The sequence below is a fragment of the Equus przewalskii genome, chromosome 6 (assembly GCF_037783145.1).
Source record: "Equus przewalskii isolate Varuska chromosome 6, EquPr2, whole genome shotgun sequence".
Taxonomy (NCBI): domain Eukaryota; kingdom Metazoa; phylum Chordata; class Mammalia; order Perissodactyla; family Equidae; genus Equus; species Equus przewalskii.
In genome coordinates, this window is record NC_091836.1 from 53,056,148 (window position 1) to 53,081,137 (window position 24,990).

General features: G+C 62.2%; 3 protein-coding genes across 5 annotated transcripts in view; all 3 read left to right on the forward strand.

The window, feature by feature from the left end:
• The window catches only part of MYO1F (myosin IF), a 32,228-nt gene extending 26,677 nt beyond the window's left edge, over positions 1 to 5,551 (forward strand). Inside the window, exons 21-29 of the mRNA XM_070623810.1 lie at positions 809 to 923; positions 1,017 to 1,186; positions 1,884 to 2,029; positions 2,390 to 2,536; positions 2,677 to 2,825; positions 3,299 to 3,382; positions 3,977 to 4,172; positions 4,255 to 4,424; positions 5,077 to 5,551. Coding sequence (XP_070479911.1) covers positions 809 to 923; positions 1,017 to 1,186; positions 1,884 to 2,029; positions 2,390 to 2,536; positions 2,677 to 2,825; positions 3,299 to 3,382; positions 3,977 to 4,172; positions 4,255 to 4,424; positions 5,077 to 5,153 — 1,254 coding nt within the window. The 3' untranslated portion in view covers positions 5,154 to 5,551. The remainder of the gene's footprint in view (positions 1 to 808; positions 924 to 1,016; positions 1,187 to 1,883; positions 2,030 to 2,389; positions 2,537 to 2,676; positions 2,826 to 3,298; positions 3,383 to 3,976; positions 4,173 to 4,254; positions 4,425 to 5,076) is intronic.
• A 2,657-nt stretch (positions 5,552 to 8,208) lies between these two features.
• Positions 8,209 to 11,774, forward strand: ZNF414 (zinc finger protein 414). Of its 3 annotated transcripts, none has more exons than XM_070623812.1 (8): positions 8,209 to 8,341; positions 9,049 to 9,361; positions 9,624 to 9,731; positions 9,829 to 9,934; positions 10,402 to 10,745; positions 10,827 to 10,877; positions 11,327 to 11,500; positions 11,594 to 11,774. In XM_070623812.1, exons 1-8 carry the CDS (start codon positions 8,339 to 8,341, stop codon positions 11,665 to 11,667), a joined length of 1,173 nt encoding a protein of 390 aa, XP_070479913.1. In that variant the 5' UTR covers positions 8,209 to 8,338; the 3' UTR covers positions 11,668 to 11,774. The 3 variants fall into 3 exon arrangements, with proteins under 3 accessions (XP_070479913.1, XP_070479914.1, XP_070479912.1); XM_070623813.1 differs by having other exon boundaries at positions 8,217 to 8,594; XM_070623811.1 differs by having other exon boundaries at positions 8,228 to 8,594; positions 11,327 to 11,774.
• A 4,705-nt stretch (positions 11,775 to 16,479) lies between these two features.
• On the forward strand, positions 16,480 to 24,553 carry PRAM1 (PML-RARA regulated adaptor molecule 1). Its single transcript, XM_070623821.1, has 10 exons — positions 16,480 to 17,029; positions 19,143 to 20,682; positions 20,767 to 20,833; positions 20,908 to 20,984; positions 23,458 to 23,515; positions 23,631 to 23,739; positions 23,862 to 24,024; positions 24,107 to 24,140; positions 24,220 to 24,254; positions 24,383 to 24,553. The coding sequence occupies exons 1-10, from the start codon at positions 17,027 to 17,029 to the stop codon at positions 24,418 to 24,420; spliced, it is 2,124 nt and encodes a 707-aa protein (XP_070479922.1). The 5' UTR covers positions 16,480 to 17,026; the 3' UTR covers positions 24,421 to 24,553.
• The last annotated feature ends 437 nt before the right edge of the window (positions 24,554 to 24,990 follow it).

Consider the following 24,990-nt stretch of genomic DNA (forward strand, 5'->3'; position numbering starts at 1 on the left):
AAGCTCAATTTTATTTCCAATACTTTTTCCCATCTTCACTGATTGACAACACTGCCCCCTTTATCACTACTCATCTGTTTGAATTAGGATGTTTCCAGCCATCCGTCCTACTTCAATTGACCTTTCCATCCTTTGACCAGCACCCCACTGTTTTTATCACTGTAGATTTATAATGTTTTCGTATCTAGTGTGTTCCTTTCCTTGACGTGTTCACCTGTTATTATTCCAAAAGAATAGATAGCCTTCACGACATTTCCACTCTGACTTGCTCTAGAATAGTTTATTCCCTAAGTCCCATCTGGGCCAAGACTCGTAAGAAACTCAAAAGTTTGCTTTCAGCAAAAGCTTCCTTTCCAGGACTGCCATGTGTGGCTGTGCGTGTTGTACACTACATAAACACATGGTCACCAGCCACATCACATGGTCACCTACACATCAGATTTTCACACTGACAGTCTTGACAGTATGGTTTTCTAAGATGTGCATTGGTTCATATTTCTAACATCTCTGAAAGTGAAGTGCACCTCACATGGATGGCATGCCATAGCTTAATTAGCAGTGTGAGAAACCGTGATGTTAGACCATTTCTGGCAAGACTATACAGCTAGTAAGTGGCAGAGCTGGGCTTTGAACCCAGCCGGACCAATCTATGGTTATAACTTATTGTAGAAGCTTGTGCCCCTTATTGGGAGGGAACTCTGAGTGCAGTCATGTGGAGGAAAAAAAAGTGACCACAGTGTATGAGCATGCGTGTAAGAGCATATGGGTGGGGTGATGCCGGGACCCACCACCCCTCCTTCTCGCCCAGCTCTTCCTTCTGGAGGAGATGAGAGAGCGAAAGTTCGACGGCTTTGCCCGCACCATCCAGAAGGCCTGGCGGCGCCACGTGGCGGTCCGGAAGTACGAGGAGATGCGGGAGGAAGGTGAGAGGTTGCAGGCGGGAGGCTGAGGGTGGGGACAGGTGGACCTGGAGGAGCCAGGCCATGACCTCTGCCCCCCACGCTGGGTCCCCACAGCTTCCAACATCCTGCTGAACAAGAAGGAGCGGAGACGGAACAGCATCAACCGGAACTTCGTCGGGGACTACCTGGGCCTGGAGGAGCGGCCGGAGCTGCGGCAGTTCCTGGGCAAGAGGGAGCGCGTGGACTTCGCCGACTCGGTCACCAAGTACGACCGCCGCTTCAAGGTGAGGCATGAGCAGGTGGGCACGGCTGGGATCCTGGGCCCAGCCTGGCACCCCTAGCAGAGGTACACCCTCACCTGGCTCAGACACACCTGTCCACAGGTATATATTCACCTAGCCTGGGTACATCTGTCCCATCACAGGTACACTCTCACCTGGCCCAGGCACACCTGCCCACAGGTATACACTCAACTAACACAGATACATCTGTCCATCAAATATGCCCTTAGGTAGCCTAGACACACCTGTCCATCAGATACATCTTCACCTGGCCAGACACATCTGCCCACGATTACACACTCACGTCACCCAGAAGCCCTGACCACAGGGCCACCCTCACTTATCCTGAAAACACTTGTCCATTAGGTACACCCCCGCCCAGTCTAGATAAACCTGTCAATGAGACACACCTTCGCCTGGCCCAAATACACCTGTGCACAGGTACACTCTCCTCTGGCCTGGGCACCCATGTCTTCACCTATCGTGTACCTGTTCACTGGCCCAGACACCTCTTTCCAGCTAATCTACCCTTCCTTAATCTCCTTTTTCTTATATAATGTAACCACTCACATACCTTCACGTGGAGGGACACCCTCACCTGACCTGCCAGCACCACCCCTCTGCCTGGGGTTGATCCCCTGGGGCCAGGCTGCCCCTGCCTAGGGCTCCTGACACCAACTCTGGCCCTCCATCCTCACAGCCCATCAAGAGGGACTTGATCCTGACGCCCAAGTGTCTGTACGTTATCGGGCGGGAGAAAGTGAAGAAGGGACCTGAGAAGGGCCAGGTGCGTGAGGTCCTGAAGAAGAAGCTGGAGATCCAGGCCCTGCGGGGAGTCTCCCTCAGGTGAGGGCCCCACCTGCCCCGTCGTCACCCTCACCTGCCGCCTTCATCCTCTACGGTCCTCCTGTTACCCATCTGTCACCCTGACCATCTTACTCGCTGCTATACCTGCAACTCTCTCTTGGCCCTGCCTGTCACCTTCACCTGCCCCCACACTCGTGATCCTTATTTCCCACCAGCACCTGCGCCCTCCCCGGCCCTTCTCTAGTACCACATTCCCCAGCTCCTTGCTGCTTCTTCCCTTTTCCCCCACCTGGGTCACTAGCCCCATACCTGACCCTCCCCTGTTGCATCTCACCTGTCCGTCCTTCTGCCACCCTCACTTGTCACTCTCCCCTGCCTTTCCTCCCGCCCCTCCCCCAGCACGCGCCAGGACGACTTCTTCGTCCTCCAAGAAGACGCGGCCGACAGCTTCCTGGAGAGCATCTTCAAGACCGAGTTCATCAGCCTCCTGTGCAAGCGCTTCGAGGAGGCGGCGCGGAGACCCCTGCCCCTCACCTTCAGTGACACGTATGCACCCCCCATCCTCGGGCTGGGCGCGGCACAGCGCCCCCCTCCCTCGCCCGCGCGGCCTGGCAAGGATGGGGTGGGGAGGGGACCCCCCCAGGTGGGGGGATGGGCGCCCCCACGGCTTCCTCCTCTCCCCACAGACTACAGTTCCGGGTGAAGAAGGAGGGCTGGGGCGGAGGTGGCACCCGCAGCGTCACTTTCTCCCGTGGCTCCGGCGACGTGGCTGTGCTCAAGGCCAGCAGCCGGGCTCTCACGGTCAGCGTGGGCGACGGGCTGCCCAAAAGCTCCAGTGAGTCTGCGCAGAACCCGGGGCGGAGCCAAAGGGGCGGTCCGGAAGAGGAGGGCCCTGTGGAAGGCGGGGCTAGCGAGAGAGCCAATCAAGCTGTGGGGACGGTGCCAGCGAGGGTTGGGCTAGAGCCCGTGAGGGCCATGGAGGGGCGGGTCACGAGGTGACCAATGAATGGGCGAGAAATGTGGAAGGGGCGTGGCCAGAGGCAACCCGTGAGCTGGCTGATAAGGGCGAGCCCTGGAGTGGGCGGGCCCAGGGAGCCAATGACAGGTGCGTCCTGGAGGGGCGGGGCCAATGCTGGGCGGAGCCAGTGTTCCAGTAAATAAGAGGCGGCACCGATGGGCGAGCCAGTGAGCTTGAGGGGGCGGGCTCTGGGGGCGGAGCCAGTGGATGGGGCTTGTGGGCGGGGCCAAGAGCCTGGTCCCGCCTGGCCACCACGCAAATCCCTCTCTTCTTTCCCCTCTCCCTTGCAGAGCCTACACGGAAAGGGATGGCCCAGGGAAGACCTCGAAGGTCGGCCCCGGCCCCTACCCGGGCAGCCCCGAGGCCCCCCAGAGGTGAGGGGGTGCCCCCCCACTAAGTGTCTTCGCTTGCCTCTTGTGGGCTCCTAAGCCAGACCTCCTGTCAACCGGATCTAACAAGCAGAGTTGAGCACTCTCTCCTTCTCTGTGCAGAACTCTCCATAGCTCCCCATCTCCTACAGATTAAAGGCTAAACTTAGTTTGGTATTCAAAGCCCTTCCAAATCCGGCCTCAGCTAACCACTGACCTTTTCTCCCATCTTACACTCTTGTCATGCAAACTCCATCTTATTTTGTCAATTTACCCAATGTGTTCTTACCTCCAGGCCTCTGCTTGGGCTGTTTGCTCTGCCTCTCTCCCAAATTCCCACTCCACTCGAGCTCCTATTCATCCTCCAAGACCCACCCACAAAAGCCCTCTACAGAAGGGGGTAGGGGAAAATCTTACCCCTGCAGAACTTTCCATTAGTCCATCCTAACCCCTAGGTCCCCTCCACTGGCCCAGTCTTTTACCATCCTGGGTTGAGAGTGTGGATGCCTCCTCCCTCAGAGTGAGAACTTGGAGCTAAGTCCTCCCCAAATCCTCCTAGCTTCACCCTGGTAAATGCCCCCGTCCTTTCTCCTACTGCAGGCCCAGACCGCAACGGGGTGCCCCCCTCTGCCAGAGGGGGCCCCTTGCCCCTGGAGATCACATCTGGAGGGGGCTCCCAGCGGCCTCCTCGGGGCCCTCCGTCCTCAGCCCTGGGGGCCAGCAGACGCCCCAGGGCACGGCTCCCCTCAGAGCACAACACAGAATTCCTCAATGTGCCTGACCAGGGCATGGCCGGGTAGGTGGGGTGGGAGGGCGGCCCCAGGAGGTGGGTGGAGGCGGGACTGTGTGGGGCTGTGACAAGTGCCCTGTCCCCACAGCATGCAGAGGAAGCGTAGCGTGGGGCAGCGCCCTGTGCCCGGGGTGGGCCGGCCCAAGCCCCAGCCACGGACACACGTCCCGAGGTGCAGGGCGCTGTACCAGTACGTGGGCCAAGACGTGGACGAGCTGAGCTTCAACGTGAATGAGGTCATCGAGATCCTCATGGAAGGTGTGTGCACGCAGGGGAGAGGTGGGAGGAGCCAGAACCCCAACACGGCCAGGCAGCCCCCCAGGACTGCACACCTTTCCCGAGGAGAACAGAGGCAACCAGCTCCCACCCAGCCAGCTGGAGAGACCCTCTCCTGTGCCCTATGGAAGCCTTGAGTCTAAGCCACCCTGGGAGCCTGGCCTCATAGCATCACATCCAGTACCCCAGCCTCATACTGCTCACTTGTCAAACAGGGTTAACAGCAGAGCCCCTTGTGACCCCTTGTGAGTAAGAAATAGGCCACCTCGTACCTTAGTCCCCTGGGCTGCCCCCAGAGGGGCCTGGGACTCAACAGCTCCCTCTGCAGGGGGATGGGGGAGCCCCATAGGGGTCATTCCTGGGTCCACCATGGGGATTGTTGGGAGGGGCCTGCAAGAGGAGATGAGGAGGGAAGAGCACAAGAGAATGGTCTAGAAAGTGACGGCGTGTGAGCCAGTGGCCAGAAAAACCATGTGTCCGTCCCTCCATCCCTTCCTTCTATCTGTTGACAACTCTCTTTTCTGCCTCTGCCTTCTGCCAGGCCGGTGGAGACGAATAAGACAGACACTGAGCCAGCATGAGGCTTTCTCCCGGGTGGGCTGGGCGCTGCCTCATGCTCCCTTCTCTCCCCCAGATTCCTCGGGCTGGTGGAAAGGCCGGCTACACGGTCAGGAGGGCCTCTTCCCAGGAAACTACGTGGAGAAGATCTGAGCCGGGGGTCCCCCGGAGTCTGCTCGCCCACCTGCCCGACACGGGGGCCAGGCCCTGCCAGCGGGGGTCTCGCTTTCCTTGGCTGCCTTGGCCACAAGGTGGAGTCCTGTGGCCTCCAGCCCAGCCCAGCCCAGCTCAGCCCAGGCCCTGGGTCTGGGGGTCACCACTGCAGCCACCCCCTGGCCCTGGCCTCCCCCATGTCACACCTGCTAGTCAAGTCCCCGTTTCCTCCTGTGTCACACGGAGCTGACAGCGGAACCTACCTCCCAGCTGCCTTGTGAGAACGAAATGAGTCGAGTCACGTTGGCGAAGTGCAGGGCCCAGTCGGGGGGGCCTTGACAAGCGTGACTTCCCTCCTTCCCTCATCACTGGGGCAATAAACGTTTGCCAGGTGGAAACGGAATTCACTTACTGAGTGGCAGCAACAAGGACGACCTCCTCACCACCCTGTGAGGTGGGCGCAGCCAATGCCCCATTTTACAGGTGGAAAAATGGAGGCTCAGAGAGGTTGAGCCACTTACCCAAGATCCCACAGAGCCAGGCTTGAACTCATATATGCCCCTGCCCCCCTTCTGAAAGCTCGAGTTTGTCGAGCTTCTGGAAGCTGCATGCCAGCTTTCCTGCAGAAAATGGTCCAGTGGGTCCTGTCTGCTTTGAACCTACAGCTCCCGAAACCATCGGGGACCCAACTGGACCCTGAGGAAGGAGGCATGGCCCCCCCGTAAGCTCCCCTGAGCCATCCCTGGCTGCTACCACCCTCCCACCCACCCCGTGTCTGTGCCTTCTTAGCCCTCCCGCACCTGGGGTCAGGATTGGTTCCAACATTCGAGGGCCCTGGCTGTCTGCACTTATTGTCACAGATGAGGGGATGAGGCTGGATCCTGGTCTTCCCAGCTGTCTCCAAACCAGTGCTGGGTCTGAGCCCTTCAGAAGTCCTGCGGGTGCAGCTGGAACCCACTGGGAGCCCCTCAATGAGCAGCCAGGCTGGGAGAGACAAAGCCAGATTGGGGGCTTCCGGCCTGGAGTGGGGAGATACAGAGGGAGTGGGAGTTGCTGGAGGGACCAGGAAGGATTTAAAGGGTGGTGTCGGTGGCTCTTTGTGGCAAACACCACACAGAATGACCTAAGTTAGGATGGGAGAACTCCAGGCAGATGACACCCACCCAACAGGAGGCTGGGAGACGAGGTGTCAAAGACAGATCGGCCAGCAGAGCCTTCTGGAGCATCCGCACCTTCTCTCTTCCGCACCTGTCTGGGGAAGCTGAGCGTGGCTGGGAAAAAACCCCAAGGTGGCAAGTGGGTCTCAGCAGCCCTTTATTTGTCCATCATTATACAAAAGCATTTAACATAGTCCCTTGAATGTCCTCCCTGCCCTCCCCCTCTAAGTTTCTCCATTCCACTGCCCAACCGCCACTGTGTGCATCTCTCTGCAAGACTCCGATGTGAGGACAGACTTGAGGAGGACGGCCATGAGCCACCAACCTCATCAGCTGGGCATTTCCTGGGGCTTAAGGGGAATCAGGGCTTCGTCTCCCTTCTCTGCCTCCGAATTTACCATGCAGTCTGCCCCCGACTCCTGGCGCTTTGGGCTACAGCCCCGTGGCCCCACTGCCTTGGCAGGCATCCCATTTGCAAGAAGTAGGGCCTTCCAGGCAGGACAGATGGGTGAGGTTTGGGTGGGGCGCTGGGGGTGAAGAAGGGAGTGGGTTTGACACATTCTAACAGCGTCGAAAATCTAGCTCACGGCATCTTCACACTGCAAACCTGAGTCACCTTGGGCCTGCCCACTTGGCAGCCCCACATCCTGTTGACTCTTTTACAAAAAAAATCCATCTCTCCCTCACTCGAAAATCCCGGCTCCCCTCTCCAATTTTTTAGTGTCTCTTTCTAACAGTATTCCCTGCATGTGAACGTGTGTGGGTACATCTTATGTACACAGATGGAAATACGTTGCACCTAAAGTCTACACTTACCTAGAGCTCAACAAACACCTCTTGAATGGTTAAATAATGTATTATAGAGAACTGAGATCAAAGATCCACTTTACCGTCCCCCCAGAAGGCCATCTTCCAAATGACAGCCAGCGATCAGATGGTGTACCTCCCCTGCTGAAAATTCATCAGTGGCAGGAATAGAAACCACACTGCTCTCTCTCCATGGTTCACAAGGCCCTGCATGACCTACCCTGGACCATGTTCACTTTCTGACCTCCACACCGCACCTCCACTCTGCTCCAGGAGTGCGTGGATCTCTTCACTGGTCCTTAAAAGAGACAAGCTTGTCCCTCCCCACCTCAGGACATTTGCACGAGCTATCCCCACATCCCGGAGCGCTCTGACCTCCTGACCTTCCGTTGTCTCATCCTTCCTGACTCTCAGGCAGCAGCTCAGAAGCCACCCCAAAGAAAGGCTTCCGTGACCCATCAGTGCCATATCCTTCCGGGTTTGTTTTTTTGGTAGCACTCAATATAACCTAAGATGGTTTTGTTCACTTGTTGACTCAGTGTTTCCCCATTTAAAAACGTGAGCGGCCCCTGAGGGCAAGGATGTTCGTCCTGTTCTTCTCTGCGTCCGCAGCGCCCGGAACGTAGGTTGGATAGGTGACTCATTCCCCACTGAGACACCCAGGGCTCTCCATCCTTAGGCTACGCCCGTTTATAAACAGGTGTAGAGGACAGGCAGCTTGCTTCCCGCCCTGGACCATCACAGCGGACTCATCTCAACTTCAGAACTAAGTGCACTGACGATTTTGACACCTCTCCGAAGAGGGGCCCAATCAACACGACCTCTTCAAAAAAGGAGAACCGCTGTTACCCCCTTTCGAGGGCTGGTGAAGGGACGGGACGGGAGGGGATGAAGATGCCCATTTTGCAGATGAGAACACAGAGGCGCGACAAGATGTAAACCCCGGTCTCAGCGCCCAGGCTCTGTTAAAGATGCGCTCCATCATTGCCCTCGACTCCCAAGGCCGCCCTCGCGCCTGCACCGCGGTCCAGGAGGACCCCGGATCTCAGGCCCCGCCCCCTTGCGGACCTCAGGGCGCAGGCCCCGCCCCCGCTCTCGCGAGAGCTGGGAGGCGGAAAATGGCGCCGACGTGAGCGTGAGCCCGCGGCCGCCCAGGGAGTCGCTGCAGCCTCAGCCCGAGCCGCCGGAGCCGCGGGAACAAGAGGCCGAGCCGGGCCGAGGATGGTGAGCGCAGCGCCAGGGGCGCGGGCGCGGCGAACCAGCGGGGACTGGCGGGGAGAGGCCCTGTCGCGCACACACCCTCCGGCGGACCCCGCCCCCACATCCGGGCACTCTCCCGCGGCTCGCTGTCACTCGGCCTTACCCCCTACTTCCGGGCCTGGCCTCGACTGGGCCACGCCCACAGGGATCAGGCTCCGCCCCCGGGCCTTGTACATCCGGGTCCCCAGCACCTCCGAGTTCTGCCACCTCGATCCCGGTGGGTCTTTATCTCTCAGGCCTCGAACAATCCGCTTGGCCACTTCGGGCCCCTCCTGTATCTTCCTGGCCGCGCCCTGCTCGGAGCCCCGCCTTCATAGCCTTGGTCCCGCCCACTCCCTCTAGGCCACGCCCCTGCCGCTTAGTCGGCCTCCCTCCTTCCCAAGTTGGGAGGAGAGGATGCTTGTCTTTTATGGGCGATTTCTGACAGATACCCCTTTCTGCATTTGGGACACCTCCCAGCTCCTTCCTGAAGATGGGGATGCAGGAGGCGGGAGCTCAGTCGACCCTCACCCCCTGCCCTCCCTTGATGGTGCCTCCTTAGGATGACATCTCAGGGGCATTTGCTGTTTCAAGAATGCCCAGTGGTCTTGGCGGGGTGGGAGGGGTGCCCCTGGCTGGCCCAGGCAGACCCCGGGCCCAGAGGGGTTCTCCCTGCCTCTTCCTTCCGCCAGGAGGAGGAACCCTCGGGGCCCAGCGCGGACATGCCGGCCACTGCAGAGCCCGGCTCCAGTGAGACCGACAAGGAGGTGCTGTCCCCAGTTGTGGCTGCTGCAGCCATCCCCTCTTCCATGGGGGAGGAGCCTGGCCCTGAGCGGGCAGCCACACCCCCGATGTGGGACCGGGGAGCACCTGGAGGGACCCAGCAGGGTGCCTCCCCAGCCCCAGACAGTGGCCAGCCTGCCCCTGGACCCAGCCTTGGCCCGACCAGCACAGTCTCCGGGACCAGTGAGGACCTGCGGCCTCCCAGGCGACGCCCGCCTCCAGGTGACCTGTGATGGGGCCTTCTGGGGGGTCACAGGCCCTGGAACAGAGTGCAGAGGATCTCCAAACTTGGGGCCCATTTAGAGGGATGCCAGTCACTGTTCACCGAGCACTGTGTACGCCAGGCCGTGGCTACAGTGTTAAGCCAGGCCAGCTCAGCTCACCTCCTGCCCTCTGGCACCTCAGTCTGTTGGCAGCGGGAGCAGAGCCCTGGACAGCGCGCGTGGGGAAGGGACGGGTGACCCCTGCTCTGTGCATCCTGCAGGGAAGCAGATTCCCTGCTCCAGCCCTGGCTGCTGCCTCAGTTTCCCCAGCGTTCGCGACCTGGCACAACATCTGCGGACCCATTGCCCACCCACACAGTCCCTGGAAGGTAGGGCCAGGGTAGGTGGTGGGGAGGCAGGCAGAGCCTCGAGGCGGGCCTTGGCCACCCCGCTCCACTCCTCTGTCCTTCGCCCCTGCCCTGCCAGGCAAGCTCTTCCGATGTTCCGCCCTGAGCTGCACCGAGACCTTCCCCAGCATGCAGGAACTGGTGGCACACGGCAAGCTGCACTACAAGCCCAATCGCTACTTCAAGTGAGACCCTGACCACCCGCGACCTCCCCTGGTGCTCGGTGACCAGGCCCCGGGCAGCTTCGCCCGCCGCTGGTGTGATAGCCCCACTCCCCGGGCTCCAGGCCTTTCTCCCTTCCCAGTCAAGGGGGTTGGGTCTGGGGGCGGGTGTGGCCTCGGGCAAGCCCCGTCCTCACCAGCCTGGAAGAGAAACTGGTTACTGAAACGAGTCCCAGGGGCTCGGGGGCGGGGCTTACGTGGTGTGGCTCTGCCCAGCCCCTCTCGACCTCCCAAGAAGAAAATTGACCGCCCAAGTCAAAATGGAGACTTCCTTCCTCGTTTTCCCAGGGCTCTGACCCGGAGGGGTCCGGAAGGGTCGCGGTCACAGGAGGGGGGCGTTTAGGGCCAGCTCCTCCCCCCAGGTGGGGAATCTGTGATTTGGGCCTAGGCTCCCCGACCCCCGGGAGACCCAGCCCTGTGCCCGCCCCCAGGTGTGAGAACTGCCTGCTGCGCTTCCGCACGCACCGCTCGCTCTTCAAGCACCTGCATGTTTGCGCCGAGCATGCGCAGAGCCCAGCCCCGCCGCCGCCCCCAGCCCTCGACAAGGAGCCGCCGGCGCCTGAGCGCCCCCCGGAGTCCGACCCCGCGTCGGCACCGGGCCTGCCGTTCCCGCTGCTCGAGCCCTTCACGACCCCCGCCCCTGCCTCCGCCGGGCCCTTCCTGCCCTTCTTGAACCCCGCGCCCTTTGGCCTCAGCCCCCCGCGCCTGCGCCCCTTCCTAGCCGCCGCGCCCGGGCCGCCCACCTCCAGCGCCGCCGTCTGGAAAAAGAGCCAAGGTCAGTGTGGGGGCGGGGCCGCCTGGGGGGAGGGGACTGGGGCGCTCTGGCTCCTGACCTTGACCCGCCCTTGTCCCGCAGGTACAGGCGGCAGCCCGCGAAGACCCCAGGGCGGCTCCGACGCGCCCTCAGGTGCGTGCAGGTGACCACCAGGGAGGGGTGGAGGGGACTCCTTTGCTGCGCCCCTGCCGGGCCCAGGGATGCTGGCAGGCAGCGGTGCCCGCCCCCTTCCCAGGTGGCCAGAAATGCCGCCCCCAAAATACAGGATTTTGCCTTAAAAATGACTGGCCCCTGCGCCTTCCTCTGCGCCGGCGTCTCCGTGTGACTCGCGCCCCGTTCCCGAGTCTGTCCCCCTGCGGTGGTTCCGGGGATGGGAGTGGGGACGCGGCTAAGTCAAGTTCGGAGCCCCCCATTCCAGGGGGGTACACGCCCGGGAGAAACGGATCAGCCCGGCCAGACCCCCGGCGCCCGGAGCTGATGGGGAGGCGGGGGAAGATCCGGCCGCCCTCGCCCTCGCGCACCGTCCCCGGGGGTGGACGGGTCCTGGGCCCCGGGCCTGACGGCGTCCCGCCTGCCCGCAGGGCACGCGGCCCCGAGCCGCATCGTGTGGGAGCACACGCGCGGCCGCTACTCGTGCATGCAGTGCGCTTTCTCCACGGCGTCGCGGCCCGCCATGACGCTGCACCTGGAGGACCACCGCCCCGTCGCCCCCACGGGCCCCGCGCCCGGGCCGCCGCGCCCCGCCGCGCCGCCCGGTAAGGCCCGGGAGCGCGCGGGTGGGGAGGGTGGGGGCCCCGAGGCGAGCGGCGGGGCCGAGGCTCAGGCGCCCCCTCCTCTGCCCCACCCAGACCCGGCCCCGCTGGCACCCAAAGTGTCGCCGCTGCTGTCAGAGGGGGACTGTCCGGTTTTCTCGCCGCTCTGAACCCCGCCGCGTTGGGGGTGGGCCTTGAGAAGTGGATACTTTTGTAATTTGGGGGGAGACTGAGGTGGACGGGGTGGGGGGGACAATAAAAGAGGCGTCATGAGCCAGCTTGTGCTGTGTCTGGGTCCCTTGTCCCCCTGAAGCACAGCGGGCCAGTCTAGCCGTCCTGGGGCACTCCCATCTTGGGAGGGGGCAGGCCTCCCCCCTCCCCGCCCACCTGTGTCCCACCTGCCCTGACACCTCCAACAGGGACCCAGGTCTCCAGCTGTAGATGGGTTGGCCTCTGCCTGCTGTCCTGTCCCACCGCTTCCCGAAACCGGAGGGGATGGAAGTTGCCAGTTTTACTTAAGTCCCAGGAGTTGGGAAGACAGGCTGGGAGCCTGGCCCTGCTGGAGCCCCAGATCCTGGGGCCAGTGCTGACTCAAGGGAGGGGACAGGGTGGGCACTCTGGCAGGCTGGGGCTCGCATGACTCCATCCTCGTCCCTCTTCTCTGGCTGCCCCAGCTCTGGGGAGGGAGGGTCAAGGACTGCCCTGGAGAACCTGGGTCCCCTGCCTCCCCCTTCTGCCCCATCTCCGTCCTCCTCTTTCCTCCTTCCTGGGAAGTCAGGCCAGGGCCAGGCTTCCAAATCTGGTGCCACCCTGCTGTCGCAGCCCTCCTGTCCCCAGAACCCAGCGGGCCAGGCCTCCTGGGTATGGAAGTCCCATGTGTTGTTGGCAGCCACCCCACAGGGGCTGGTTTCACTCCTGCATCTTGCTCCCTTCCAGCCCCATGGTCCCCTGGCCCAGGCCTCAACCCTCTTCTCATCCTGGGATACCTGAAGCAGCCCCCCCCGCCCTTCCCCCGACTCTGAACACCCCTGGAAACAGGGCTCTCTTCTGATTGTGCCACTCTCCTGCCTCGTCCCCTTCGGTGGCTCCCCACAGCTCTCTGGATGAAGATCCTGTTCTCTTAGAAGGCCACAAGGCCACGTCTGGAGCCTCCCCACTTCCTCTCAGGGCCATACTCACCATCTCCCTCCTCGTTCTCCTCTTCCTCTTCCTCCTGTGAGCAGGAACCCAAAGCCCAGGTCCCTGTCCCCACCCCCACCCTGCTCCACTCCTTGCAGCCTCCTCCCCATTTTCTGAGTCCTCATCACAGTTGTGCTCTGTCACCTCTTCCTCCTCAGTACCTGCAGGCAGCAAGACACTAGTCCCCCTCTGGGCGGAGTCCCCAGGCTGCCCTCCCATCTTCTCTTTGCCCCCCTCACGTGGTTCTCCTCGGAATCTTCAGCCCCCAGCGCGTGGTGTCAGGCTCTGTGTCAGGCAGCGCAGGGTCCCTGGTGTCGAGGCCAGCCAGGTCGAGGAGCTGGGGCAGCGGCTCAGACACCGGCTCTCCATAGTGCAGCTGAACGGTTCCCGGCTCCAGGCCCTTCAGCTGCTCCCGGAGAGGCAGGGGGGCGCTCCGGGCGCCCTTAGGACCCAGCCCGCCTGGACCCAGGGCCCTGCCTGCCTGCCTCGCTGCCAAGGCCTCCCCAGGGTGCTCAGGGCTGCGATGTCCTTGATGAGGTTGCGGCTGAGGCCCCAGTGGCTCAGGCCAGGCATCCACCCCACCAGCGCCTCCAGGCCCCCGCTGAGGCACCTGTCACTCAGCAGCAGCTGTGGGGCCAGATGGGCCCTCAGGGGACCTGGGGCTCCGGGGCCCCCTGAGCTCCCTGCTCCTCAGCCAGAGGCCTTGGAACCACAACTCTGTGACCCTGGGGAGGAGTCAGCCTCCCGGCATCTCACTTTCCTAGTCCTTAGGAAGGGTGTCATGACGCTCGCCCTCCGGAGTCCTTGTGAGGATTCAGAGGGACTCGGGGGACGGACGGAGGGGCCGTTTTCCGGGGGGATGTTTTCGAGTGAGGCCCATACCTCCAGCCACCACGCCCATGGCTGCCTGGGGAGCAGGTCGGGGCAGGCTCAAGGGGCCCATTTTACAGATAGAGAAAGTGAGGCTTGGATGGTAAGCCTAGGGCTCGCACTCTGGCCAGGCCGTTCCAAGGTCCTCGCTGACTCTGCACCACCCTGGCAGCTGGGCATAGTTACCACCGATGAGACACCCCAGGCAGATGAGAAGACCGGGGCCCCAAGGCCGGCGGGCACTCACCATTCCCTGCTCTCCCTTGGGTATCGGGCCCGGTCCCAGCCTTTCCCGCATCTCCAGGGACAGGGTCCCATGCTCCCTGTTCTCCAGGCCCCTGATCCATATCCAGGGTACCAGGGTCTCCCAGCCCCCAGGAGTTTTCTTCCCCCATCAAGCCCCTCATTCAGCCATCCCACCCCCACCCCCGGCTCCAATCCAGGCAAGGCCACTTCCCAGTCTGTCAGGACCTTTCCAGAGAGACCCAGAGCCAGCATCTTGGTACCTCCCCCCGCCCCATCACTGATGTACACGCAGTAGTTCCTCCCGTGGACACAAGGGGTCCACAGCCCCCTGCTGCCCTCTGGAGCAAGCTGAAACTCTGCCCCGAGGCCTAAGGAGCCGCGTCACCACCTGGCCTGGGCACCCTGCCCTCTCAGAAGTCCGCCTCCCACCCCTGCTCCTCCCAACTCATGGGCAGCCTTAGTCTGCTCGGATGGGGAGTCTTACTGCGCCCAGGGGCCCCTCTGGGCTCCCGCAGCCCCTGCCCTCCCTCTGGCCAAGCTGGGACCCTACAGACGGCTCCCCCTCCCCGCCCTGCGCCACCCAACTCCAAGATGCCTGAAAGCCGAGTTCTCCTTGGGCCCCGATTCCGCCCAGCAGAGGGCGCCCAGGAGTGTCAGTCCGAAGGGAGAACGGATGAGACGGGCCGGCATATCCAGACAGGCACCCATCTCGCCCAGCGGGGACTGGCTGGCCACTGCGGGTTCACGTTGGACAGGCTGAGCCGCTCCACCGGGTGCCCGTCCCCCGCCCGCCAGTTGTCCAGCACCAGCTCCATCGCCTGCGGTGCCCCCTCGGTTACCCTCACCCCGGCCTAGGCGCACCTCCCCGGACCCTGCTCCTGACCCGGCCCGAGCACTCCCATCCCGGGCTCCTACTCCTCCGAACGCCCTGAGGCCCCGGGATCGGCCGCCCACTTGCTCAGTCCTCCCGCCTGCGCGCCCGGACCACGTGGCTGAGCCCGGCGCCCTGGCTGCCACTGCCGCGACCCCCCGCCCCCTCCTCCCCCGGCTCTGGCGCGGGGACCGGAGGCACCAGCTTGGGCTCCCCACGAGCGCTCGGAACCCCGGCACCCGTCCCTGGCCCGCAGACTTCCAGACGCTCGCCCCAACGAAGCCCGCCCCAACTCCCCAAGGCGGCCCCTGGCCCGCGCTCGCTTCTCCGGGCTTCCGGTGCCGCAGCTCCCAGTGGAGCCGCCTGTCCACGTTCACGGCCGCGCGGCGCCACACACCCACTGGGGAGTTGGGGGGCGCCCCCTGGAGGCTGTGCCGGGAGCCTGCGCGCGCGCCCCGCCGGGGCTTGGCCCGGGTGGGCACCCCCAGACTGCGAGATCTAGCAGGGGGTGTCCACACCGAGTGCCTGGGAAGTCACTAGCTGTCATTCAGTCCTTAAGCTCACTTTGAGCGCCTCCTGTATGCTCTCGGCCAACAATCGCTTGTCCTTTCATTCGTTCTTTCCCTCACTCACCAAACCTGTGCTGGTTGGTCCCCCAGACCGGGAGAGGACCCAGACCTGTCATCCTTGGCCTCCCGGGACTCCTGTTCGGAGGGGGACCCACATCTGGGAATGTGAGCCAGGGTGCATGCGTGTCCGTGCAGGAATGGGGATGCACAGGCACAGAGGCTCCAGAATCCTTAAGCCGCGCTCTTGAAGCAGACATACGGACAAGCAGGCAGTCATTTCCGACTGTGCCGCCTTGTGGCCTTCGTGGCAGGGGAGGTGAATGAAGGGCTCCTCAAGACAAACGAGCCTCCTTCCCTGGCTTAACTGGATCCTCCTGGAAACTGCCACAGCCTTGCTACTCCAGGTGTGATCCTGAGACCAGCAGCATGGGCATCACCCGGGATGGTCCGGAATCTGAGGCCCCACCACGGACCTGAGGGTGAACGTGCACTTAGTGGGATCTCAAGGTGATGGTGGGTACCGGTGCTTCTCAGCTTAGCTGCGAGTTAGAATCCCCCCCTCAAGTGTTTAAAAAGTCCCCAAGTAGGGGCCGGCCCGGTGGCGCAGTGATTAAGTGCGCAGGTTCCGCTTCTCGGCAGCCCAGGTTCCGCCAGTTTGGATCCCAGGTGCGGACATGGCACCGCTTGGCACGCCATGCTGTGATAGGCGTCCCACATATAAAGTAGAGGAAGATGGGCACGGATGTTAGCTCAGGGCCAGTCTTCCTCAGCAAAAAGAGGAGGATTGGCCACAGATGTTAGCTCAGGGCTAATCTTCCTCAAAGAAAAAAAAAGAAAAAATCCCCAAGTTCACGCCACACCCCAGAGGCCAATTAGGTGAGAATTCTCCGGAGCCTTTGTCTTTTTGTCAAGCCCTCAGGTGATCTCCTTCAGGCCAGACTGAGAATCAGGCCACCGCACTCTGGGAGGGGGGGGGGAGATGGGGGGGAGGGAGGGGGAGGAGTCTCTTTCTTCATCTGTGCCTGAGGTCACTGACCTGGGGACACAGCCCTGTGTCTGGCCCGGCCTCACTCCCTAACAGGACTGGTCTTGCCCACTCCCTTCACCCTCTCTTCACTGGCCTCCCAGCTGTCTCAGTTTTCCTCCCACCTCCCGTCTGCCACCAAATCTGCCATCCCAGTTGGGCCCTCTGTCCAGCCAGTCGTCCACGGTCCCTGTGACATAAAAGGGAAGTCCTGCTTAGAGCTGGGGAATCAGACCACGGGGAAGTGTCTCAATGAGGAAGGCGGATGAGGCAATGAGAGCCTGCAGAAGGGCCTCACCCATCACACTCACCTGACCCCTGGGTCTCGGGGCCCAGAGCTGACCGGGCCCCTTCCCCACTGAGCCCCTCCTGGAGGCCCCAGCTGGAGGGGACCTTGGTCTGGGCCTGGCATGGCGTCCTCCCTGGGGTCCGGAGGTCAGCACACGGCAGAGCATGTTGTGGGAGGGAGGGGAACAGTGGAGTCAAGAAACTAGTGACCGGGTTGACAAAGTGTTGAGGTCGGATGCACGAAGGAGACCGTAGCAGGCAGGACGGGGACTCAAGAACGACCCCACAGGATCTAGGGACAGGCCGGGGCTGTCTCCGCCTACTTTCCTTCCTCCTCTGCCCTCCCCACCCCGCCATCAGCCCCCACCCAGTGGGGCCCATGGAGCAAAAGCCACAGTCACTTCCTGAAGGCAGCGGTCCCGGCTCAGGTCCCACTGGCCCCGTGGCCCACTCGCCCCGTGGCCCGCCACCTGCCTGCAGCCATGGTGAGTGAGTCCCCAAGCTCCGGGAGAGCCCCCAACTGACCGGAGGCAAAGGGTGCCTGGGTGGAAATGGGAGTGGAGCAGTGAGGAGGGCAGGAAAGCCATCTGGGAACGGAGAGTGACCATCACAAAGGCCCAGAGGTGGGAAGCATCCAAGACGCACCCCTGAGACAGCTTGGGCTCCAAGGGGCTGTGGCCCAGGCGAGGCTGCGACCATAAGGGGGCACAGATGACACTTCCTGGACTACTCCCCTCCCTCCATGTCAGCGTGAACAGCAAGCGGGTAACAGGCAGCCAGGGTGAGTGCAGGGGCTTCCTGTGAATGAGAAAGTGGGTCATGCGCCCGCTGTCCCCCCACCCCGGCTGTCACCCAAGGTCACCTGCTGATCCTGATTCTGTGGCCCTGTGGGTCACCCTGGGGCCCTTTCCCCGACCACCCCCTGTAGAGGACCTTTCACAGAGGCATTTCAGGCCCCAGAAAGGAATCGCCACCCTCCTCGTTCTCCGGATGAAGACAGCGAGGCAGTGACGGGGGCACAGTCCACGCGGTTCTGCCCCTCCCCTCCCCCAATCTCCTTGACCCCAGTGAAGCCAGACTTGGGGAGCCTGCAGCGAGACCACCTCTGGGGTACCTTGTCGGGTGGAGCAGGCCTGGCCCACTTGTGCCTCTGCCTGTGTCTGGGGCAGGCTGGATGTGACACAGATGGTGCATAGGCCTGCCCGTGCCCTCCATGGGGGCCTGCCTGCCAGCCTCGTGGGCACCCCTGTCGGCCCAGGTGTCTGGGACCGTTAAGAGAGCCCCTGCGCCCACCTCTGCCTCCACGTCTCTCTCTCAGTGTCTCTGCATCCGTCCACGTGAGTCTGTGATGGACAGACTGGACGTGGCTGAGTCCACGCCTGCCTCTGTGCCCTGCGTACATTCTTTATTTCAGCAGATATTGACTGAGCCCCAACTGGGTGCCAGGCACTCAGAGGACAGCAGTGAAAAAGCCGCGGCGCTGCCCTCACATTTCAAGAACAATAGGAGTGAAATAAATAGTATGACACAAGGTGGCAGGTGCTGAGAGAAAAACCGTGCAGGCTGGGGAGGATGGAGCGTACTGGCAAGGGGGCATTGACTGTTTTCAATTAGGTAAGAAGGCCTAATAAGGAGAGGCTGGAGCAGAGAAGTGGAGGAGCAGGAAGAAGAGAACCACGCGGTGGGGGACTGTCCCAGGCAAGGGGCAGGAGAGGGGAGAAGGAGGGGGATGGAGAAGGAGTCGGAGGATGAGTTGGTGACCAGGTAGGGGCTGCTGGCTGGCTGGTTCAGGGCCTGCTGAGAAAGGAAGGCAGGCTGCCGGATTTCAAGCAGAGGGGCACAGACTGACTCACTTCCCCCAGCTGCTGTAGGGGGACCGACCAGGCATGGGGGGCGGGAGAACAGGGAGGAGCCTGTTAAAATAATCCAGGCAACAGGGGAAGGTGCTTCTGGCAAGTTCCTCCAGTGGGTGACAGTAGTGCAGGCGATGAGAAGTGGTTGGATTCCGGATGTATTTTGAAATTAGAACAGAAAGAACTGGGGACATGGCGGTGCAAGAATGAGGGGATCTCGAGGATGCTGGGAAGGAAGGCGCCACCAACTGAGGGGGGTGCTGGGGAGCAGCAGGCTGGTGGGGGGCAGAAGCTCAGTCCTGATGTGGGGCAACTCAGGTCCTGATGGGGGTGAGGTCAGGTCCTAGTGGGGGGAGGTCGGGTCCTGATTCGGGGTGAGGTCGGTTCTTGATTGCGGGGGAGGTCGGGTCCTGATAGGGGGAGGTTGGGTCTTGATTGAGGGGGAGGTCAGGTCCTGATAGAGGGAGGTCGGGTCCTGATGGGGGCAGGTCAGGTCCTGGTGCGGGGAGGTCGGGTCCTAGAGGGTAGGTGTGCATTTGGAGCCCAAGTGGAGAGGTCAGGAGGTATGGTTTAGGAGCTTGGGAAATGTGGGAGTCCCCGACCGACAGAGAAGAGAACCAAGGGCAGAGGATGGGAAAAGGAGCTAGCAGAATGGGAGCCCAGGGAAGGGGGTGTGTCCCCAAGGCGGTCTCTCCACAACCCCTGTGTGTTTGAGTCCCTGCTTGACTGGCTCCATGTCCCCTAGGGGAGCCATCAGGACTTCCGGAGCCTTCAAGCAAAGTTCCAGGCCTCTCAGCCTGGGACCAGCGAACAACCCCAAAAACCCCCAAAGCCCGAGGTCAACAAACCCCTCAAGAAGTTTCCGCTGCCTGAACTAAACGAGCACCCCAAGAAGCCACAGCCCGAGTTCAGTGCAGTGCCCAGGAAACCCCCGCAGCCTGAGTTCGCTGGTCTCCCCAAGAAACCCCCACAGCCTGAGTTCGCTGATCTCCCCAAGAAGCCCCTGCAGCCTGATTTTGCTGGTCTCCCCAAGAAGCCCCCGCAGCCTGAGTTCACTGATCGCCCCAGAAAGCCTCTGCAGCCTGATTTTGCTGATCTCCCCAAGAAGCCCCTGCAGCCTGAGTTCGCTGATCTCTCCAGAAAGCCCCCGCAGCCTGAGTTTGCTGGTCTCCCCAAGAAGCCCCCACAGCCTGAGGTCGTTGATCTCTCGAGAAAGCCCCCGCAGCCTGAGTTCACTGATCTGCCCAAGAAGCCCTCCAAACCTGAGTCCAGTGAACTCTCCAAAAAGTTCCCACAGCTCGAGGCCACTCTGTTCCCCAGGAAGGCCCTGCAGCCGGCAGCCGGTGAGGCCCCTCAGAAGGCCTTGCAGCCGGAGCCCAGCGCTCTTGCCCAGAAGCCTCCACAGCCTGAGCTCAGCAACCCTGCCAGGCCTCCCTCAGAACCCAAATTCAGTGCGTTCCCCAGGAAGGTACGGCAGCCTGAGCCAAATGAGGCCACCCCGAAGCCCTCGCAGCCCGAGTTCAATGCAAACCTCAGAAAGCCCCCACAGCTGCAGGTCGGCGGCCTCCCTAAGAAGTCCCTGCTGCAGCCTGAGTTCAGCGAGGTCCCTCAGGCGCCCCCCTGGAAGCCTGAGTCCAGTGAGCCCCACCCCCACTCCTCGCAGCCCGACCTCAGTGCCCTTCCCAAGAAGCCCCCGCAGCCTCAGCTGAGTGACCTCCCCAAGAAGCCCCCGCAGCCTGAGTTTGGTGACCTCTCCAGGACGTCCTCGGAGCCCGAGGTCAGTGCGCTTCCCAAGAGGCCGCGGCAGTCGGATTTCAAACCGCTCTCTAAGAAGCGCCCCCAGCCCGAGCACGGCGGCCTCCCCAGGACGTCCTCGGAGCCCGAGTTCAGCCTGCTCCCCAGGAATTTTCTGCAGGTCGAGTGCCGGGGGCCGCCCCGCAAGTTCTCGCAGCCCGAGACCAGCGCTTTGCTCAAGAAGCGCCCGCAGCCTGAGTTCTTCGGGGATCTCCCTAGGAAGCCCCTGCTCCCTGGCTCCGTGTCCGAGAGCTCACTGCCCACTGCTGTGGCGGGTGGCAGACCCAGGTTCCCGCTCAGCCCGGGGTTCGGAGCCAGGCAGCAGAGACCAGGGGCGCTCACTCCCAGTGGAGGGTCAAGGCTGAGCCTCAAACCCCGGCGGAGGCCTCTGCCCTCGGTCAGCAGCCTGGGACCCCCTCCGGCCAAGCCCCCGCTGCCCCCAGGCCCCAGGGATGTCCAGAGCTTTCGGAGGCCCTCGGCAGCGGCCACAGGTGGGTCAGGCGGCACGGGCAGCAAGGAGGGGACAGAGGTGCCATGGCCGTGCTGGCCTCCCTTCCACTCCCGTCTCTCCACAGCTCCACGGAGGACCCCCTCTTCTGCTGGAACCCTTTTCCAGGCCCGCCAGCCTACAGACCTCCTGCAGTGAGTGTGCGGGGCGAGGGGCACGGGCGCAGGGGGTGCGGCTGAAGGGGGCCCTCACTCAGGTATCCCCGCAGGGCCCGGGACGAGATCTACGAGGTGTATGACGACGTGGAGTCCGCAGACGACTCCAGCACCAGCCACAAGGACAGAGGTTTGTTGGTGGTGGGGCTGGGCCCTCAGCCAGACCAGCCTGCCCAGGCACCTGGCAACGTCCGTCGCACAAGGGCATTTTCTGCCCTGCTGCGGGTGTGAGGCCAAGTGACAGTCCCCCTTCCTGGCAGTGCCAGGGGAGAAAGCAGAGGGGAGAGGGGCTTTTCAGAAAGGTCACACCAGCTCCTGGTGGGTGGAACAGTGTGCGGAAGGGCAGCCCAGGAGCCAGTGAGTGTGGTGTGACGGGTGTGGCCCAGGTGGTGGCAGAAGGCATAGAGAGCAATGGGACAATCAGCTCAAAAGCAGCAGGAGGACCTGGCGCTGTTTCCAGGGGCGAGAGGGACGGAGCAAGCGCCTGACATGGCTGAGGCCCAAGTCTCAAGCCCGCAGCCTGGGTGCAGAGTGGAGCCATCCCTGGGTAGGGGACAAAGTGTCAGGTTCCACCTTAGACCTGCTGTTTGAGATGCTTGAGGGATGTCCAGGCAGGACAGGGGCCTGAACTCTGCAGCAGGGGCTGGAGAAGGGGTGTGGCAGATCCTCTGGGTCTGCAGGCCCAGGCAGTTCATTTGCTCTCAGTGCTCTGAGTTCCAAGGGCCCTGTGCTCCCTTCTTCCAAGTCTCTGCTCCTGGAGAGCAGGATGGCGGCGCAGGAGGCCTGCGCCTGCCCCCTAGCTCCAGGGCTAATGCCTTCAACCAGCAACGCGTGAACAGAAAAAATGGCTTCCAAGGCAATGTCCCACCCATTTTATAGATGTGGAAGCTTGAGGATCCCAGAAGTGATTTGCCCCAGCTCACAGAGCTAGTACGCAGTGCCCTGGGGACTGGAGCCCAGGCCCTCTGCCGCCAGGCTGCTTCCCTGCCCTGTCTTTGGGAAGAGCTTCCGGCAGAGAAACCTCACACCAGGGCTGCCTGGGGGATCTCCGGCTGAGGCCTCTGCCGCCAAGGCTCCCTCCGGGCCCCATCTGCTTCTCCCGGGCTTTCCCTGGGGTGCTGCTTGCAACACGTCTCTGTTGGCACAGAGCTTCCTGGCAGGGCCCCTCCTGCTTCTGCTCCAGTGAGGCTCTGTGGCCAGGGTCTGGGGGCCACTCTTGGGGCTCGGGACGTGGGGAGGGAGTGCCTCTGGCCACTGCTTCCCCTCTCCTTCTTTAACCCCAAACCCACCAGGCACATCCCTACCTCTGTTCACTGTCCCTGCCACTGGACCGCCTTCTCCCCATTCCGTGCCACTCGCTTCCCTGGATCTCGCCCTCCTTGAGGCCCCATGTGGGGCTCACAGGTGTGCAGACTGTCCCGAAGTCTGCTCTGCCCTTTTCCAGTCTCCTCCATTGGAAGGACTCTCGCCTCCTGGCAGCAGTGGCAGTTCCACTCCAGAGGCTCCGTGCACAGCCGGGCACTCCTCTGGAGGGGCCAGGCCCAGCTCTTCCCCAGGATCTGAGGATGGCCTACTCAGGCTCACAGCCAGGAAGCTCGGGCCACGGTGCGCCTGGTCTGTGCTCTCTGCTGCTGTGGACAACTTTGTAGGGGCCCTGGGGCACCTGAGTCAAGACCGCTCTCAGCTGGGTGACCATCTCTGGCCTGGGCAGCCTCTGGGAGGGAGGAGCAGCTGCAGAGTGCTCTGGGTGGGACCGTGCACGGCACCCATCCGAACATCAGGCCTGGAGGCAAGCTCAGTGTCTGAAGGGGTGCGAGTGTACCCACAAACACCCAGCACTGGGCACTTGATGGGAGGGACTGCTGGCCTCCAACGTCCAGGGTGACGCTTTGAGTCATTCAAAGAGGACGGCAGAAAGCTGGGGTGCCCGGTTCTGGATCCTTCACTCACCTGGTGTTCGTGAGGCTCTCGCTGTAAGCCAAGCCCTTGGCCAGCAGGGCTCACACCTGGCAAGCTGGTCATTCGCTAGGAATCAGCCCTCACAGTCCAGATCTCAGCATCAGCCAGGCCAGTCTGAGCCCCACCCCCCGACCCCCCACCCCGTCAGCCCCTTCTCAGAGGCGGACTTCGTTTTGCCTCTAGGAAATGCTTCCCTTTGCCTTATTTTTGACCCAAACCTCATTACAATTCCCAGAACCCAATCTGCCCTAGGGGGTAGACACGAAATGGCCTCAAGAGCCTAAAGTAAATCCTGCCTCTATCCCTTAACAGCTGGCTGGCTTTAGACGGGTTATTTACCTCTCTGGGCATTTTGTCATCAGCCGGTTGAGAATGGCAGTATGGCCCACTGTCACCAATAAGGTTGTGTGAGGGGTGAAATGAGTGCTGTACCTGGCGTGCAGCAGGAGTGCAGAAAATGCAAGGCAACCTCCTAGAACTCACGCCGAGGAGGAGGAGAGGGATGTGGAGAGGGTGGGCAGCAGCGGTTGGGGGACGGATGTCCTCTGAACTGACGTCAGGGAAGGCTCACTTAAGATCAAGCTGCCAGGCTGAGAGGCTGAGCCAACGGGCCCTGCCCTAACTTGGCGTTCTGACTGCCCCAGATGAAGTGCCATCTACCCAGCAGTCCCCCAGGAGGCCACCCCAAGACCCAGAGCTCAGGTACCACAGGGCAAAGGGCATGGGACAGGGTGGGGCTGAGCTGTGGGAGGACAGTGGAAGGGGACTCCTGAGACCCACACCTTGCTCACCAGCACCCAATTCCTTTGGGGGTCAGGAAGGAGAAGGGCCCCCAGGAACAGCAGATGCCAGCCATGGACCCGAAGGTCCTGAAGCAGATCCGGAAGGCGGAGAAGGCTGAGCGGGAGTTCCGGAAGAAGTTCAAGGTGTGGACGCCAGGCTAAGCCAGGGTCAGCCCCAGTTGACCAAGGCCCCCAATTCCACCCTCGGAAGGAAGCCAGGGGTCCTGGGTGGCAGCACAGGCGAAAGCTCTCTCTTCTCCCTCCAGTTTGAAGGGGAGATTGTGATTCAGACGAGGATGATGATCGACCCCAATGCCAAGACCCGTCGTGGGGGCGGCAAGCACCTGGGGATCCGGCGTGGGGAGATCCTGGAGGTGATCGAGTTCACCAACAAGGACGAGATGCTATGCCGGGACACCAAGGGCAAGTGTGAGTGAGGCAGACCCGGCGGCCCTGGGGAGAGGGGGCCACCACAAGGCCAAGCACTCACCCGTGCCTCCTCTCTTCGCAGATGGCTACGTGCCCAGGACAGCTCTACTGCCCCTGTGAGTGCAGCCGGGACTAGGGGGGCACGGGCTGGGGGATGGGCCGGGGGCCTTGCTGACCCACTGTGTTCTCCACCAGGGAAACGGAAGTATATGACGACGTGGGCTTCTGGGGTATGTAGATGCTCTGGGGCGCTGGAAGGGACCACAGTGCCTCGGGAGGGGGTATGCCCCACCCCCAGGGGCTGTTCCCTGTTTGCTTATGTGGGGAGGTGTCACTGGAAGTCACCCTTCCTCGGCAGACCCTCTGGAAAGCCAACCACTCCCCCGGGGACGATAAGGCCTGCAGGTGTGGGGACCTGGGACAACCCACCAGCTGAGCCACCTGCTAAACCCAGGAGCCCTGGATCCCAGCCTGGCGGCCACAGAACCCCCAGACTCCAGCTGACCACATAAAGCCCCTGTTTAAAGCAGTCCCTGCTTCCTGTCTTTCTTTTCCCTCCTGGTTGGCACAGAGCAGAGCCATGATCAAACACTTGGGGGGAGGGGGGGGTCATCGACCCTCTCCTCCAGGGTCTCACCCCTCAGAGAGAAAGGGCAGGAAGAGAAAAGTGGGGCAGGGAGAAAAGTGGCCGGGGAGGGGGCGCCTTGCTAGACCTCAAGGTGGGATTGCCTGAGATGGGGCTCCTCGCCATGTGCCAGCCAGAGTGGAGGGGAGGCAGGTAGGAGCCGCCCCCAGCCCACATCCCAAGCAGCAGCGGCAGGTCCTCACACGCTGCCAACCTGTGCATGAGGTCACGTCTTGGGAGGGGAGCAGGGAGCGTGACCCAGTTCTGACAGAGCCCAGGAATCCAGTTCAGCCTGAATCCCTGACACAACCACATCTGTTCAGACCCTTGCACCTGCTTGG